This window comes from Ursus americanus, chromosome 16 (genome assembly GCF_024610735.1).
Source record: "Ursus americanus isolate L20-20 chromosome 16, mUrsAme1.1.p, whole genome shotgun sequence".
Classification (NCBI taxonomy): domain Eukaryota; kingdom Metazoa; phylum Chordata; class Mammalia; order Carnivora; family Ursidae; genus Ursus; species Ursus americanus.
In genome coordinates, this window is record NC_142142.1 from 36,134,752 (window position 1) to 36,152,115 (window position 17,364).

General features: G+C 54.6%; 1 protein-coding gene across 2 annotated transcripts in view; it reads left to right on the top strand.

Moving 5' to 3' along the window:
• Positions 1–17,364, top strand: part of IGSF9B (immunoglobulin superfamily member 9B) — a 53,468-nt gene that overhangs the window by 6,376 nt on the left and 29,728 nt on the right. For both annotated transcript variants that reach the window (XM_045790830.2, XM_087868268.1), the window contains exons 2-7: positions 4,849–5,046; positions 6,831–6,977; positions 12,203–12,354; positions 12,625–12,742; positions 14,115–14,256; positions 14,576–14,721. In XM_045790830.2, coding sequence (XP_045646786.2) covers positions 4,849–5,046; positions 6,831–6,977; positions 12,203–12,354; positions 12,625–12,742; positions 14,115–14,256; positions 14,576–14,721 — 903 coding nt within the window. The remainder of the gene's footprint in view (positions 1–4,848; positions 5,047–6,830; positions 6,978–12,202; positions 12,355–12,624; positions 12,743–14,114; positions 14,257–14,575; positions 14,722–17,364) is intronic.

Consider the following 17,364-nt stretch of genomic DNA (forward strand, 5'->3'; position numbering starts at 1 on the left):
AACCTGAGCAGAGGGCACCGTAGGGAGGGACTGCCCCTGGACTCAGGGAAGAAAGGGGCGGGGCGCTGTGTCTGGGCTGTGGTGCAGGAGAGGCCTTAGTGCCTGGGCCTGTGGTCCGGCAGGATGGTGCCCATGAGTGTGGGCAAAAGGAGGCATGGCAGCTGGAGCCTGACTCCCCCACCTGTCCCTGAGTGACTGTGTGGAGCCAGGTAGCCTCCCAGTTTGCTCATTTGTGAAAATGAGCCGGTAGTATTTCTGTCAGGTGGGCATTGGGAGCATTAAGGGAAATTTGTGTTACATGCCTGCCCGGCCCAGAGCCTGGCATGTGATAAGTATTTAGAAGAGGTTAGGTTTCCTGACAGCCAAAGCTCTCCCTGCTCTGGCTCTTAGGCCTTCTCAGGCATTTGGAGTGTTTGTCATTCTCAGGTACCCTTCTTCCTCCAGCCCTGCCCTGGAGGAAGAGCCCCAGGCCGTGAGTGTCGGCACAGGGGCTGTGCCAGGGCCTGGCTCCTCATGGTTCTGTGCCCACAAGGGAGCCAATGGCAGCCTGGATTTGGCTGCCCACCAGGCACCACCTGGCATAGAGAGCAGAGGATTTGTACCCTATGGGCTTCCAAAGGTCAGCCAGACAGCAGGGGCTACCTTGTCCTCCTTTGCTCTCCTGCTTTCTCTTCCCTATCCCGGTAAAACAACTCCAGAGTGGGCTGGGCAGAGCCCCAAAATGCAGATTCGCTCTGCTCTGGGGACTGCTGTTTCCTGCCTCCTCTAAAACGGGTATGTGGAATCCAGGGCACCTCAGGCCTCCTACCGCCCTCACCCCTGCAGATGCCAGTTTGCCCTTTGAGGGTGCAGCCTCAGCTCTTGGGGCTGCTGTACGCCTCTTTGGTGGGGAAGGGGCCTGGGGGTGTCACCCCCTCTTGCAGCTCCTCCTCACCCAGGTCACTATCCGTCCTTCCCCTCCCCTCCCTCCCTCCATCTCTTCCTCCCTCCTTCTTGCTCCCTTCAGAACCGGTGGACAGTTGCTCCAGTCAGCCCTGCTGGGGAGAAGCCCACTCGCTTCCCGAAGGAATCGCCTGCATTCTGTCCCCCTCCTGGTTCTGGGGTCCTTTGAAGACCTGTGTCTCTGTGTCCTCTGTGCCCCAGAGTTCTCTCTCCTGCCCTGGGCTGGGCTCTGCCTGTGTCAGGTTTGCACTGTGCCATCCCTTCCTCTGTCTCCTTCCTGGTTTCTTGAGTCTCTTTCGCTCTTCGATTTGGGTTTGGTGTCGTCCTAGGTTAGAGTTTCTCTCTCTCTCCTCCATCAAACCCCTCTTCCCTTTTTACTGCCAGCTTGTTTACTTTTTCTCTCTTGCTTTGAGCTTTTCTGGGGAAAGTGTTTTATTAGACATATTTTGGCTCGGAAAGGATCAGGCTTAGGAAGAAGTGCTTGTAGGTGATGAGTGAGAGTGCTATGTGTGTGTGTGTTTAGGAGTTGAGGAAGCTGATAAATATTTTAGGGTTCAGGGATGCCTGGGTGGCTCTGTCAGTGAAGCGTCTGCCTTCAGCTCTGGTCATTTTCCCGGGTCCTGGGATCGAGCCCCTCTCCCTCTGCTGCTTCTCCTGCTTGTGCTCTCGCTTTTGCTCTTTCTTTCTCTCTCAAATAAATACAGTCTTAAAAAAAATATTTTAGGGTTCAGAAAACCAGGAGGGTTGGACCGAGTGCAGAGGCTGGGGCAGGGGCTCCCACCCCTCTGCTTTCTTCTTGGGAAACACCATCTCTTTTTGCTTGCTTAGAATCTTTGGGATGCTTATCTCATGGAGTCCCCTCTCCTGCCGCTTGTCCTTGGTCGCAAGGGGCCTTACGCAGAGAGGAGGGGTGGGGCTGACTGGCTCCTGGGCTGGCCTTGGGTTGGGTGCTCAGTCCTGAGCCCAGGGGCTGGCTAGGGGGTGGGGGTGGAAACCTGGAGCCAGCGCGGTGCTGGGGGAGGTGTGAAAGAGGCTGCCTCATTGCCATGCGGTGAGAATGAGGCAGCGTGGAGCGGTAGGCACTGTGGGGATCCATTGCAGAGCCGCCCCACCTCCTGGCCTTGCCCCCCAGAGCCCGCAAGCCCGGTCAGTCGCTGGGGAGCTACAGAGCCAAGCTTCACTGCTAAAAGTGGGCAACCGCCTGCTCAGCAGTGCTGGCCGTTTTCTCAGAGCCCCTTCCTCTTGCCTTTGGCTTTAGGGCTAAAGCCCTGGGAAGGAGCCCCCTTCGTGGACTGCCTCTGTCCCCCACACCTGGTAACCAGGCCCTGGAATAGGTCCTTCCTCTTCCCCTAGGCTCCTGTGTTTCCTCTTTTCACCTCCTGGAAAGTCTGTGTGACAGACACTCACATATACTTGCACACGGCCGCATACACACATCTACATGCTCACACACACGCATTCCGCCGTGCACACACTCATCCCCGTCCTTTTCCTGAGAGCCACACATATGCACACATGCACATACACACTCCTACATCCTTTTGCCAAGAGCTACTCTCATGCACATAGACTCTCACATGCAAACACACATTGTTCCCCCTGCTCGCTCATGGTGCCCGCTGTTTGCCCATTCCTTCTGGGTCCAGGATCAGCCTTTGTGCTTCTGGAGGCTGAGAGGCAGCCTCTGTCCCTCTCTAGGTGCCCCTGGGGTTGTGGGGGAGGGGCCTGATGCAGCTGAGCCCTCTCCTTGCTTTCCCTGAGGGGTTGGAATTCAAACCTAGCCTGAAGCAAGGTTGGGGGTGGGGGGATTGGGAAACCTGCTGGGGCCTCAGGCAGGTGAGTGCAACACTCTGCTCTGCTCCAAAAATACTCTGTGATCTTAGCTCTTTCTCTAGAAAACAGTGATGTCACCAGCAGCCAATCAGCTTCTAGAAGAGCTTGCCTCCTCCTCCTTCCGCAACTTAGGGAGGAGAGGGAGAGGGGGATGGGGAGGGAGAGAAGGAGAGACACAGAGATGAACAGACAATATGTAGTCAGACATGGAGAGAGATACAAACACAGAAACGTAAGCACACAGAGGTCCCTCCACACAGAAAAGCAGGCAAAACCCTTTCCCGGTGCATAGGCGAGAGGAAATCCACATATTTCCCCCAACACACACACACACACACACACACACACACACACACACACACACACTGATAGAGACATGAAAACTGAGAAAGACCGACAAGTAGAAGCATTCACATAGAGTGGGAGCTAAAGAGGAAAAGACAGAGAGACGGAGCAGCACAGAAAGACATGGAGAAGGAGTAGGAGAGAGACTTCTGTCTCAGAGCCAGAGAGACAGAGGAAGAGTCAGAGAGACAGACCCATAGAAGGAGCCAGAGACGCAGAGACGTATAGGAAAGACAGAGAGGAGAGAAGGAGACAGGCAGGAGCACACAGGGGTCAGAGATGCAGTAAGAGGCAGAGGCAGAGGCACCACAACAGATAGGCAGACAGACAGATGGACAGAGGGACAGACGGACAGGCAGATGCCGTTCTTCTGGGCGTCCTTTCTGTGGTGGGAGGGCCCATCAGCTCTTGGCTTTGCGCCTCTGGTAGAGCAGCTGCTGTCCTTGGTGCTGCCTGGAGGGGCCCAGCAGGGACTGGGAAAGGAGGCGAGTTTGGATGGTGAGAGCTGTGGTCTAGTCCGGAGTTGTGTTGGGTAGTGTGAGGGAAGGCAGGAGGGAGAGGCTTCTCCAGGCTGTCCCTTTCACTGGGAAACAAGCTGGACAAGGTGACTTTGTGGTCACGGAGTCCTCGTGTGGGAGGGAGCAGTTTCAGGCTCAAGGTGGGGGTGGCATGCCTCCTGTAGGGGCTCAGGAGTAGGCTGCCAGGTGAGAGAAGCTGTGCCTGGGTTAACCTGTCCTTTGTGTCCTCCAGCTTGGGGGTGGGGGTGGGTCTGTCTCCACTTTGCCCTCCTGATGCCAAGAGGATAGGTGCACCCTATCCAGCTGTATGTGTTATCATCTGCCAAAGGTGGATGATATCCCCTTAGCTGGCTGAGCTTAGCTGTCCCAGGGGCCCCGCTCTGTCCCCATCATCCTGCTTTCCTAATGGTGATGCCTGGGGTTTGGAAATTGGAGGGCTGGAGGCCCCTCCTGCTCCCCTCTCTGCAGCAGGTGCAGTGGGGCAAGGGAGGAGGGGCCTGGAGAGGCCAGTCAGGCCTGTGGGGTTTTCCCTCTGGTGTTGCCATGAGCAGCCTCTGCTCAGCTTGTTAGGGATTCCCCTGCTCCTGTATGGAGTACTCTTGTTTTGTGCTGCGAACATCAGGCTGAGCTGGGGGTGGGGCGTAGGAGGAGGCTGGCTCTGCGGCTCCTACCAGGCTCTGGTGGGAAGCATCCTGCACAGGAAGAGATTCCATATTTATACTCCCGGCTACAGCAGGCCCCTGTAGCCCAGACTGCGGGTCTCCATAGCGAGGCTGAGGCCCCTCCACTTTCTCAGTAGCCAAACCCCTTAGAACTGTTGGGGGGGGGTGCAGTGGGGGAGGACATGGTCATGGCTGTGCTCTTTGGGATTAGGGAGGGAAGGTTTGGCTTGCAGGACTGGAAAGAACTGCTTCCCTTTCTTCTTCCCCCCTTCCTCCCCATCTCAGGTTCATGGATACATGGGGCCCCCAGGGCTGTGGGAGGTATGAGCAGGGAGGGGGAGAAGGGGGTTCAGGGTGCATTTGGGACCCTCTGGGGAGTGACTGAGCTCCTTTTCAGGAGGAGGGCTGGGGTGGGCAGCTGGCCTTGGGGAGGGGGTGGGAGATGGAGGTCCTTGGACATGGATGGACAGGGGGCTGCCTCTTGGGCTGCTGGGGCAGGATGTCCTTGTCACCGCCCTTTGTGCATCCCAACTTTGCTGACCCACTAGCTGCCCACGGCCTGCGAGAGGAGCCCGAGTTTGTGACCGCAAGAGCCGGTGAGAGCGTGGTCCTGCGATGCGACGTGATTCATCCGGTGACAGGACAGCCCCCGCCCTATGTCGTGGAGTGGTTCAAGTTTGGGGTGCCCATCCCTATCTTCATCAAGTTTGGCTACTATCCACCCCATGTGGACCCTGAGTATGCAGGTAAGGTCTGGGCTACAGCCCCCCCCACCATTTCCTCTCCTGGTTTTGGCATGGCTGGCCCTCTTCTCTCTCAGTGGTCATGGTCACTGTTCCTCCTGCCTTTCTCTCTGTTGCTGCTTATATTTTTCTGACTGGTCTGTTATCTGCTCTCTATAGTCTCTGCCTCTTTCCTCCATCCTTTGGACTTTGGTAGGTTTTAATTAAGTGATGGGGAGGAGAGGTATGAGGTGACGCAGGCACAAGGCATCACAGCACAGCTAGGGACGTGCAGGGGCAGAGGCAGGAGTAAGGACAGGCAAGCCTAGAGAGCCCACCGTGTAGGACAGCAGGGCTGCGCTGAAGGGCCGCTCTGTGCAGGAAGCAGCTGAGTCAGAGCCCTGCTGCCCTCGGCTGGGCTGGCTGGCGGCAGCTGTGGAGTCTGCTCTGTCTGCCTGGGCCCACTCCTTCCCTCTGGCTCTGAAGTTGGGGCCTCATCCCGTCCCTGAGTGGAAGCAAACATCTGGGGCTAGTTCATGCCGCGGCGGTGGGCACCTGTTTCCTCCTCCTCTGCCGCTGCGGCCTCCCTCCTCCAGGCCCCCTGGCTGTCTTGCTCTGCAGTTGCTCCTGCCAGCAGGGGCCTCGTTGTGAGTCACTGCCAGTGCCTGCCCGCCAGCCTGCCAAGGAGGAGAGCGTGCGGCGTGTGCATGCATGAGTGTGAGCGTGTGTGTGTGCACGAGTGCGCGTGTGTGCTGGGGTTTTAAAGGAAGACAGGAAGCTGGCAGACCTTGCTTTTATCTTCACTTCTGGCTCCTGAGGTCTGCAGTGCATTTCTCCCAGAAATCTTCCATTTCTCTGTCTCTCCCTCTTGGGCCTACCCCTCCCTCTCTTTTTGGCTGTGGTTGGTTTTACATTCTGGTTTTTAGGCAGATTGCCAGTGTTGAGATAAGGATGAAAACAGAAGGTGGTGACATTGGGGTGAGGGGTGGGCTGAGGTCGTGGGTGAAGGAAGGGTGGGCCCCGAGGGCTACTCCTCATCCCCGACTCCCAGTCGGCTTGGCTCCTGCTGCGTCTCGTACCTTCTCATCACCGTGAGTGAGATGAAGATGGCCTCCTAATGGGGAAGAGGATGGAGTTAAGGAGGGTAGCTGGGGGGCCTTTGCTCTGCTTGCCAGCCCTAGCCTCATTCTTGGGCTTATGGGCCCTGGTGTCTCAGGTCCTGGGGGCAGTGGGCTCTGGATAGATGAGCAGTCACTGGCATGGGCAGTAGGACTGGGAGGGGACCCCACCACTCTGGTCCCTGTGTGCCCTCTCTCTGCTTTACCGTAGGGAAGCCAGGCAGAGAGGTGCTGGGGGTGGGGACCCGGGTGGGAAAGGGATGTCACTTAGCCTGAATTGAGGTTCTGGGGCCTGCTCTTGAGTCCCCTACCTCACCCTCTTCTGTTTGCACCTTTCCTTCCTCCCTCCCTTCCTCCCACTCTCTTTCTTCAACTCTGCATCCCCCATGCCTTTCCTTTGTCCCAAGAGATCTGCAAAAGAACAGGAGTATTCCGAGGGACTGAAGTTCTTCCCAGTGCCAAACCCAGAGTTACAGTTGCAGGTGGGTGGGGCCAGCCGAGGCTGGGAGAATGGCTCCATGGCTAGGCCCTTTGCCACCTGCTGCCTGGAGTTGGTGCCAGCTGTTATTTTGGGGCCCTGCCATGGGAAATGGTCTGAAGGTTACAATGGGTCCTCTGCCTTTGCCGAGTGTTGTGCTGTTAGCCTCACCCTGACGGCCTCCTGGGCTTTTGTCCACTCTCTTCCTGCAGGCCGGGCAAGTCTTCACGATAAAGCATCCCTGCGGCTGGAGCAGGTCCGCTCTGAGGACCAGGGCTGGTACGAGTGCAAAGTGCTCATGCTGGACCAGCAGTATGACACCTTTCACAATGGCAGTTGGGTCCATCTTACCATCAACGGTGCGTATGGGCCTCATTCCTGGGGTGGGTGAGGAGTGACCTGGAAGGTTATACTCCGAGGACGTCCTTTAGGGGAACCCTCTTTCCTGATTGTACCCTATGCCTGCTCCGAATCTCTTCTGCAAAGAGGAGTCAGCAGGGCTGGGCCCCATTGAGTTAGCCATTCCCACCTCCTGCTCCCCCTCGGTGGTCTCCCTAGAGCCTCTGGGGTCAGTGGAGGTGCCTGGGAGGAGCCGCTCCCCAGGCATGAGGTGGGGTTTGCTGTGGGTGTTGGCGTCAGAGTTCCTTAGAGGGAGGTCGGAATCTGGTTCTTGAAACCAGGAAGGTTTAGGCTCTGTGGAAGCCAGATTGGTAACTGCTGGCACCATTTCTCAGCCTTGGGAAGACCGTGCTAGCCCGGGAAATGCCTTCCCACTCTAGTGGGATTCCTGGAGTCCCACCAGGACAGTTTTCCTTTTTAGGTTAAGATTTTGGTTCCTTGTTAAATATGTTCATTTGAGTGACATGCAGTGAGGGTCTGTTATGTGCCTCGCCTGCACCAGGTGATGGGAAAACAATGGTGACAAAGCCCAGACACAGTCCCTGCTCGTACTGGGTTTACTGTCCAAGGAAATGTAAGAATCCAGTGAAGAGTAACCATTTTAATGGCTATCAGGTGTTTAGAGCTCACATGCAGTGAATTGTGCTGTGTGTTGATGCTTTTTAAGTGTTTGCAGCGGCCCCAGGTGAGCTGGCCCGGTTCCCAATGCTGGTGTAGGCTTGGGCCTGGCTCTGAGGCTGTGACCGCACCAGGCACTGGGCCTTCTGCGTGTCCCCAGATGGAGAGTCTCTCTTGTGTCCCTGGGAGTCCTTCCTTGGGAGGAGATACTCAGGAGGAGCCAGGAGAAGCTGGAACCGCGGAGAAAAATCTGGAGAAGTGGCATATATGCTTTCGATGTGCCACAGACAGCTTGGGTCCTTATGGTTTTGATGTCTGTGACTATAGATGCTGTGGGTGGGAGAGAGAAATTGATGCTGTTCCTGGCTCGGAAGCTTCTGATGGTAACGATCTGCTCTGAAGGATGGCTCTGTCTGCCCTGCCTCGTGGGGTTGGGTCAGTCCTCCCACGGGGGTCAGGCCGTGCTCCATGGCTTGACAACCTCTCCAGGGTCCTAGAGGAACACACTGTTTTAGCCAGGGCACTGGTCTCTTAGCCACTGCGGTCCTAGAACAGTGTTGGTCCAGGCTGCCTGACCCATTCGATGTAGTTGGCTCTTGTCAGTCTGTCCCAAGAGACTGATTGGAGGCTTATTTTAAGTCTTGGGTGGGCTGTCCCCACCACACAGCAAGCTTTTGAGTCACCTCCTTTTGATGCCAGCTGTTGTGTGTGCCGAGAATGAAAACTCATCTTAATATTAGCCCAAGCAAAACATAATTAGGAAGGTAAATCGGCTGCTAAAAGCTTCACTGACTGAACACTGAGCCAAGAGTCCCCACGTTGCTTTCTGTCTCTCTTACGCCCTTTGGAAGCTGGGCTGAAATCTCGACCCCCTTCTCCTTTCCTGTCATCCTGGCTGTGTCCATTCAGTGACCTGAGACATCGGGTGCTCAGTAGGCATTCACATGACAGGAAAGTAGAATTTAGTTGAGAATTGTGTGTTCTGTAACGTCCCTATGTGCGTGAGTGGGACTTGATACTTTGAGAATTCCTAATTGCTTAGAGTGGAATGAGCATGGGACGAGACCCTGAGAAGGTTTGGTTTATTTCGCGAACCCACTGCATTCATTCATGAATCCGAGAGCTGTAGGATCCCAGGTAAGTCTCTGAGCGTCAGCTTCCAGTGCCTGTTTGCAGAGGTGTTGTGAGGATCAGATGGAATGCTGTGTGAGAGAGTGTCTTGCACAGTGTCTGGAACGTTAATTACATGTGGGTCAGCTGCTGGCCATCCTCTTTCTCAAGAGAGAAAAAAGACGAAATCAGATGAGTGCGTGGTGGCAGGGAGACAGTGACACAGGAAGGTCCTCAGACTGGAAAATGTGGAGGACCGTGGTAGTTTGAAAGTCCTTGTCGATTCACAACACATCTCGAATCCTGGCTTTTAGTATTTACATGAGTAACCTGTATACCCTGGGCCTGGAGATCAGGCTGGAGTGCTCCTTGTAAATCTTGTAAATAAAGGGAAGTAACACACACACACACAGACACACACCCACCCACACCCACACCTTGAATGTTTACTCTGTGGCAGGCTCTGGGGACACAGCAGTGGACCCAATCCAGACCTAGCTCTTAAGGAAACTTCCAGAGGCAGTAAGTCTAGGGACAATTGCAATATGGGTTTGGGAGAACAAAGGAGGGAGAGCTTCTCCGAGGGAATGACTCCTGTGCAGAGACCCGACTAGGGAGTTAGCCAGGTGCAGGGGTGGGAGGTGCGGAACAGTATTCCAGGCAGAGGGAACAGCATGCCCAGAAGCCCAGAGGAAGGAGAGTCAGTACATTCAGGGAGGGCGGGCAGGTTGTTCATAGGGAAGTGATGGGCAGAAAAGCTAAGAATGTTCCCCTCTCTGCCCCAGGCTTCAGAACCAGAGCTTACCATAGAATACTTTGCCCTTACCAAGGAGCCTACCTCTCAAATGGGGAGAACAAAGCAGATACCTTTCAAGGTGAGAGAGCTCTCTCCCTTTGTTCCCGCCCTCCCTTCACCCTGAGTTCTGAGTTCCTTCCAGCATAAATATTTCCATTATAGAAGGAAAGAGTCTAGAGTGCCAACATTCCATTGCTTCCAAACTAGAATGTTTAGTGTCAGGCATTTTCTGACAGAGATCACCTTTGGAAAATGAAAGGCCAATGAAAAATTAGAATTACAAATGGTCTCATTCTCCTTCTGTGTGTTCCTAAAGACCAGTTGGGTGGAAACAAACCCAATTATTCCTTTATCACATGTAAAAGACCCAAAAAGCCCAAGCCAAGTGTTGCTTTAGGTTGGTGAATTACTTGGAGGAGAGGCCAGCCTGTTTCTAACCTGCACTATTAATTACAGGGCACTTGTAAAAAAGAATTAAGCCTGGAAATGCAGCTGGCAAGCTAACACCTAATTCTGTAAATAATTGAGAGTCAAACCATTATTTTCCTGAAAACTCGAGATTGTTCAAAGGACTTTCCTGATTAGCACCTAAATAATAAAGTAATTATGTAATTAGTAATTAATTTGTCACTTGAGGACGTAATTTTATTTATTATCTTTTCTTTTAAGCTTGACACCAGAGGTAATGGAGGCTGTGGCTGTATTAACTGTATTTCAAGGGACAGGCTTGGCAAGAGGGGCTCTGTTGGAGATGAGCACACTTCCATTTCAGAAGCTGGGATTTCAGAAACCCCGTATAAGGATTTGGAATGGTTCTTGCCGTCATTTTTATTGAATTCGTTGTTGCATGAGGATTGACGTGCTTGAAGGTGTCCATTGTGTGTGTTTCGTGTGTGATGAAGTATGCTTCTTAATTCACTCAGGATTCACCCTCCCGGTGCCCCCCATGTGCCCACACTGAGCTAAGGGCGTTGGAAATGATTGAAGAGAGTGGTCTTGTCGTAATCTCGCTCCTAGGAAGTTTTGTGTGTTTGAATTCGTGTTGGTCTGTAGGTGTGTGTATGCGTGTATACTAAATTCGTCCGTCCATTCAACAGCTGTTGTGTGCTCTGTTGCATGCCAGGAACTGTGCGAAAAGCTGGGCATGCAGTGGGATTTACAGAAAAGATCTTCGTTCTCAGGGAGAGTCAGTGATCATTACTTTAAAGAAAATAAAGTGGTCCAAGGAGGTAGAGAATGCTGGAAGTCCTGTCTCACATGGGTTGACTGCTTAAGGCTGAGACGACATTTTAGCAAAGTTTTGAAGGAACCAAAGTAGTGAGGTCTGGATACAGAGAAGACGGCAAATGCAAAGGCCCTGAGGTTGAACGTTCTTGGCACCTTTGAGGAAGCCAAAGACAGCCAGTGTGGCTAGAGCACCGTGAAGGGGGTCTGTGGTAGCAGACAAAGTTGGCAGAGTGAGGGGCAGGCAGGACCAAATCTCAAAGCACTCTGATTTGGTTCTCAGGGCAGTGCTCTCTGGAGAGGTGCCACCCATCTCAGAGCTTCTCGTGGATGCCTCAGAGGTTTCCGGGGAGATGATAATGATAAGAGTAATGGCAAAATAACCAACATTTCACACATACTTACATTACAAGATCCCTTTGACAAACTTTATCTCACTTACTCCTCATGTCAATCCTGGAGGGGGCCAGATTTAGGTAAAGGCCAGAGAGGATGAGTAACGTGCCCAGGGTTACCCAACAAGTGGCAGGCTAGCACTTTAACTTGGTCTTGACCTTTGGGTAACTTGCGATGAGCTAAAAATGTCCTGCCCCAGCCTGGCATTGTGAACTCCAGGGCCGATGTTCAGCAGTGGGGCCTCTCCTTGTCACTTCAAAAGCACTGACAGTCCTGTGGGTTAAGACTGACCCGATTGCCTCCGCAAGCAGCTCAGACTAACGAGGCGGAGTCTCTTAACAGCTGATGATCCAAACAGGATGGAATTTTAGTCAAAACTCCAATCAATGCAAGTCATGGTGCGGGGATAGCCTGGCATAATCAGAAGAGAATTGAGAAGGGAGTAGCCTGCAGAGTGGGCTGTCTTTCTGCCCGGATGCCAGAAAGGGAGGAAGGTGGATGATTTTCTTTGCAGAATCTGGAAGAGTAAGATTCCTTGTAACCATGGTCTGTGGTCTATGTTAGGCCTAGATGGAGCTCAGATAGCAGACGTCCCGGAAACGTGGGGCCTGGCTGGGCCGGGGTTAAGGAAATAGGCGTATCAGGGATGAGGTGAAAGACTGGGGGATGACGGAGCAGTCTGGAGCTGGTGGCAAGTATGTGCAGGCTGTGAGAGAGCTGTCTTGTTTATTGCTCTGTCCTTAGTACTGAGCATAGTGGCCTCCTTATAGATGCCCAGCAAACATTTGTTTTATTGGTAATTAGCCAAGTACAGTGGGAGAAGTTCAGAATTTGTACCCAGCCAGACTGACTTTGAATTTCAGGGCTCCCCTCCCGCTGTAAGACTCAGGCGCAGAGGATTTTACCTGTCTCCCCCTTCCTTTGTTTTCCCTAGCACCTCGCAGAGGTGCTGTGTGAACACAGCGGGCGTGGTGCCTGGCGTGGGTGGGCGCTGCACGCAGGGCCGCAGCCTGGCTAACCGCACCCTGGGTCTCTCTGCAGCTCCTCCCACCTTTACAGAAACACCCCCCCAGTACATCGAGGCCAAGGAGGGTGGCAGTGTTACCATGACCTGCACAGCTTTTGGGAACCCCAAGCCCATTGTCACCTGGCTCAAGGAGGGGACACTCCTAGGTGCTAGTGGGAAATACCAGGTAAGTGGGGTTCTCCGTTGGGACTGCGGCACTTCTTCCTTGCTCACCTTCCTTTGCCTCCTCCCTTTCCACGGCCACCTCCCACTTCACATGACGGGTGACACTGTGCACAGCATGCAGCCTGGCTCGGGTCTGTTGGAGGGAGATGGGACATGAAACCCCTGGCTCCGTATCCCCCCCAGTGTATGAGCCCCAAGACCCTCTCCGCCAAGGGATGGCATTGGTGGGGCCCCAGGGTGGGTGCTCAGCTCTCTCTCTTCTTGGCCCCAGGTGAGTGATGGCAGCCTGACGGTGACATCGGTCAGTAGGGAGGACAGAGGCGCCTACACCTGTCGTGCGTACAGCATCCAGGGAGAGGCTGTCCATACCACTCACCTGCTTGTCCAAGGTAAGGGCAGTTTCTCTCCTCTTCGTGCCCCCGACCTTTTGCAGGGATTCCCAGCCATCTGAGCTGCAGTGGGGTTTGCCTAGGGCACGGTTGGCACAGCTGCGGTGGCTGGAGGGATGGGCAGCCCACGAGGAGTGGTGTCGGGCCTCTCCTGAGTATTGTGTGGCTCACAGCCAGAGCTCCCATGGTGGCCTGCTGTGGCCATCACGTGGGTTGGTGGGACGTACCATGTTGAGTTTTGGGTTTCTCTCTCTGTCCAAATAGTGTCCTGCCATGCCTCCATCTTCCCTGGGGGAGGGGACCTCTCTCAGGTTCCAGTGATGGCATCAATAAATAAAGATAGGAATTCAGTCCAAACCTCAGACATTTAAACAACACTGAGGGCATTTGGCAGAGCTGGGGTCTGCCTGGTCAGCACTGGGAAATGCCAGGCTGCCCTGCGTGGGGCCCCAGAGTGCCGCAAAGGGGGCAGCATCCGGGTGGCGGGGTCTCTGTGCTAAGCCCATCCACCCTGGTTGCCTCCCACCCACTGCCTGCTAGAGGAACAGTGAGGGCTGGGGGCGGCTGTCTGGGCTGCCAGGGCTGCTGAGACACATGTTCTTTCTGCCTCCTTCTGACGTGGACCGTTGAGTGGCAGCAGGGGCCAGAGGTCCCTCTGCAGCTTGGAGAAGAGCTGCCCTCTCAGAAGAGAGCCAGGTGGCAGCTATGGCCTGTCCGGAAAGCCAGCGCCAGGGAGGGCTGGGATTTCGCCCCCTGTTGACTCTGCTTGCCCCCTGCCTCCTTGCCCCCAGTCTGCCCTCCTGAACTCTGGCTGATAAGCAGCAGAAGCCTCTTAACTCCAGAGGCCAGATCATTCCTTGCTCTGGATTGAAGAGAGTGGCCTTTGTCCCTCCTGCTTGTCCCCTGCTTGGGGTCTGCTGGAGAGAGGGATGGGCAGGAATGGGGGTGCGTGCGTGCGTGTGTGTGTATGTGTGTGTGTTTGTGTGTGTGTGTGTATGTGTTTGTGTGTGTGTGTGGCGGGTTAGATGGCCTTTTGTGCATGGAGGTGGGGTACAGGTATATGCCAAGAAGCATGTCTGCAGCGGGCTCCAGGGTCTGGGGCATCCCGTGACCACACCCCAGGACCTTTTGCATCTCTGGGACCTGTAAGGAGAGTAAGAACCTGAGCTCTGGCAGCAGCTAGAAGCATCTCTATGACAGCTGCCCAGGGTGTGCTGCTCCCTCTTGGGCCAGTGCTCCCCCGCCGTCAGCTCCCTCGCAGAGTTCTGGGCACCCCTTCCTGAGGCATCTCAGAGCTTCCTGGGAGGTGCCCTGAGCTGTCGCTCTCCCCTCCTGCACCGGGTAAGGTCATGTTTATTTCCTCTTTCCCCAGGGCCTCCCTTCATAGTCTCCCCTCCCGAGAACATCACTGTCAACATATCCCAGGATGCTCTGCTCACCTGCCGGGCAGAGGCGTATCCCGGCAACCTCACCTACACCTGGTATTGGCAGGATGAGAACGTCTACTTCCAGAAGTGAGCATGCTGCCCTGCCCTCTCAGGGGGGTCCCCAGCCACCAGGCCTCCCAGGGGAAAGGCCTTTGAGCAGGGGCTGCCCCAGGCTGCCCTTGGGCTCTGAGAGCTTGTGGAGGGGTGGTCCGGTCTGTGCCACGTGCAAGGCCAGTGTCTGCACAGAGCGGCCTTGAAAGGGGCCAGGAGCGTGAGGAAGTGCTGGGTCTCCTTGCCTCATTCACAGGGTGAGGGGACTCCTTGCTGCCTTGCTCTTCGGTGTCGCGGAAGACCCTCTTCCCTCCGTGCCAACCCCGCCCCTCCTTGTCTCCTTGTGTGTTTGCAGCGACCTGAAGTTGAGAGTGCGGATCCTGATTGATGGGACTCTGATCATCTTCCGGGTAAAGCCTGAGGATGCGGGGAAGTACACCTGCGTCCCTAGCAACAGCCTGGGCCGCTCCCCCTCTGCCTCAGCGTACTTAACTGTGCAGTGTGAGTAGGGGCGAGGCAGAGCTACGCATGGTAGGGGTTCCAGAGGAGGCAGGCCTCGTTAGCTGTGCTGGAGGCTGAAGGACAGCAAGAGAGCGAGGGCCATTTGAGGGCATGTGGGCAGAGGAATGGCAGGAAACAGGGACGGCCCGACAGGAGGCCAAGACCTGGACTGGTCAGTTGAGGTGGAACTCACACTTGCTGGGCGCCTTCTGTGGGCCACACATCGCTACACGTGTTAGCTGACTCATTCCGTCAGCCAAGCTTATGTTGGAGTCAAGGACCTGCAGACCTTCTGAGCAGTTGTCCGTGCGTTGAATGCTAGCCAGCCCCTCTCTCTGGACCACGAACAAGATGCTGTCTGGTGCTTTTACTCCCTCAGGGATGTGAGGGAGGGTAGGTGACGCTGATGCCGGGTGAGAGTTCCTGCCCGCCCTACGCCTTCCCCCACTGCGGACGAGCGGGTGGGGCGAGGGGGACAGAGCCCCCTTCTGGGGTGACTTGATCTAGTTCTGCCAACGCTTGGCTCCCTGTTGGTTCTCCTTGCTCTTCTCTAGGGCTGCCAGAGATCCAAACGGATGAGCCGCTCCTCACGCCGGAACAATCGAGGGCTTTTGTGCAAGCACAATAATTCAGTTTGCTAATCTTGACTCCGTCAGCATAGTCAATGCTTTCCCACCCCCTGGCAAGCTGATCATTGTGAGAATGAGAGAGAAAGATGAGTAATGAGGATTAATTTCTTCCTTTTGATTTGTGCATGGCCCTGTCACTCAAACAACAAAGGCGCTGCATTGTTACTGTAGGTGACAGGCTCTCCATCACTTGAGGGCTGGTGTGGGAGAGCCGCTCGCCCCCAAGGGCATGCAGCAGCAGGGTGAGAAGGTGAGCAGTCTGGAGATGCCTGGGTCAGCATTTGAGCTGAGAACAAGCAGAAGAACAGTCGTGACCCCAGGAGGTGGGGCTGTCTCCGAAGCCACTCTGCAGAGCTGGGTGTTTGCCCTTGTCTCCTGTTGAATGGGCGCTGGGGTGTCGGAGCCAGGATGGACCTTGGAGCCCCGCTCAGCTGCTAACCTCACATTCTCATCATTTTCTTCTCGATGCAGTGACTTTGCGGCGGCGACAAAGGCGACATTTCACCATTTCCACTGTTGTCAACTTAAAAGGGCTTTCAGCACGCTACATTAGGGGTCCCCAGTTTTGAAAGGCTATGAGGCCCAAGAAAAACGATGTGATGTGACCCAGGACCTCAGGCCTGTCCTGCCCAGACCTGCAGTAGGAAAAATCTGGTCAAGAAGCTATTTGCATGTGACTTAGCTTGTGCCCCAAGCTGTGCTAGGTGTGAAGGGGCCTGGGGAAGGGAAGAGCCCGCTTGGAGTAGCATCTCGTCTGGCTATGTCACTTGGGCAAGAAGGTGGCAGTGGCAGAGGGGAGAGCCAACAGGGGTCGTCTTCAGAAGGATGATGAACTTACCAGGAGTAAGCCCCCCATCCGTGAAGCCATGGGCCATTTTTCTGCCGAGAGGGGTGTGTGGTTTCCTCATCTCTCCCCAGTACCATCACCCACTCCCACTTGTCCTTTTTTACCTCCTTGTTGCCTTCAAAGAGAATCCGGGGGGTGAGATTTTCAGGTGGGTGAGACAAGGATCTTTATTTCTGCTAAAAAGCAGTGTTCAGAGTATTTCCCATTCATAAACCCTTTGAAAATCTTGGAGGAAAAAAAAAAAAACTCTACATACAAAAGTAGGAAGCTATGTCTAAATATATAACTCGGCCTGGTATTTATGTAATGCTGTTCTCTGAAGAGCTCCAAATGCTTAAAAGATACCAGCTCATTCATCCTCACTGCCTCACTGGAAGTTCTGGATCTTTCTCCTTGGTAGCCCTCAGGGGAAACTGGGGGAATCGAAAGGTGGTGAGTCACCCACATCACAGGATGTGCTGTTCCTGCTGCTCTCCTGAGACCTAAACTTTCATCCGTTCTTTGGCCAAGGTTGAGTCTGCATTCCAACCGCAGAGGGGAAACTGAGGCTTGAGGGGGGCTGGGCAACTAGCACAATGGAGAGGAGAGAAAAGAACCACGGGTGGTCATGCCTCTGAACACCTTATACATAGAACTGACGTTCCTCTTCTGGCTTATGATGAGGACTGAGAGCGGCTTGCTGTCCAAGAGAGACTTGGGATAAGCAAGTTGATGGAGGGTGTGGTTAAACGTTGACTTGGAGTTTGGAGTCTAGGGCCTGGAGATACGATGTCCTTGTTCTGCTTGTTCTGCAACTCATTCCATGCGTAGAAGCGCGTTTGAGGAGTGCCATGGAGCGCAGCAGGCCAAAACATGCCTTTGTTCTGAAGAATGCAGTCGGCAGGACAGACAAAAGCAGCCTGCAGGTTGCGCTGCATTGGGGCAGCCCATTGTGGCCTCTGGGGTTTGTCTGTCTTGTTCCTTGTGGTGGTCCCAGCACCTGGCACTGTTGTGAGCACCGAGGACACCGTCACGCAGAGTTTACTGAATGGGTGGGTGGGTGTGAATGGCAGTTCCTCAGAGACGGGGTGTCCGTAGGAGACCCCGGGGGTGTGTGTGGGGTCTTGGTCCCCTGCCCAGAATTCTCACTCCTTGACTTCCCTCATGCCTTTCTTCTCTCTCACCCCA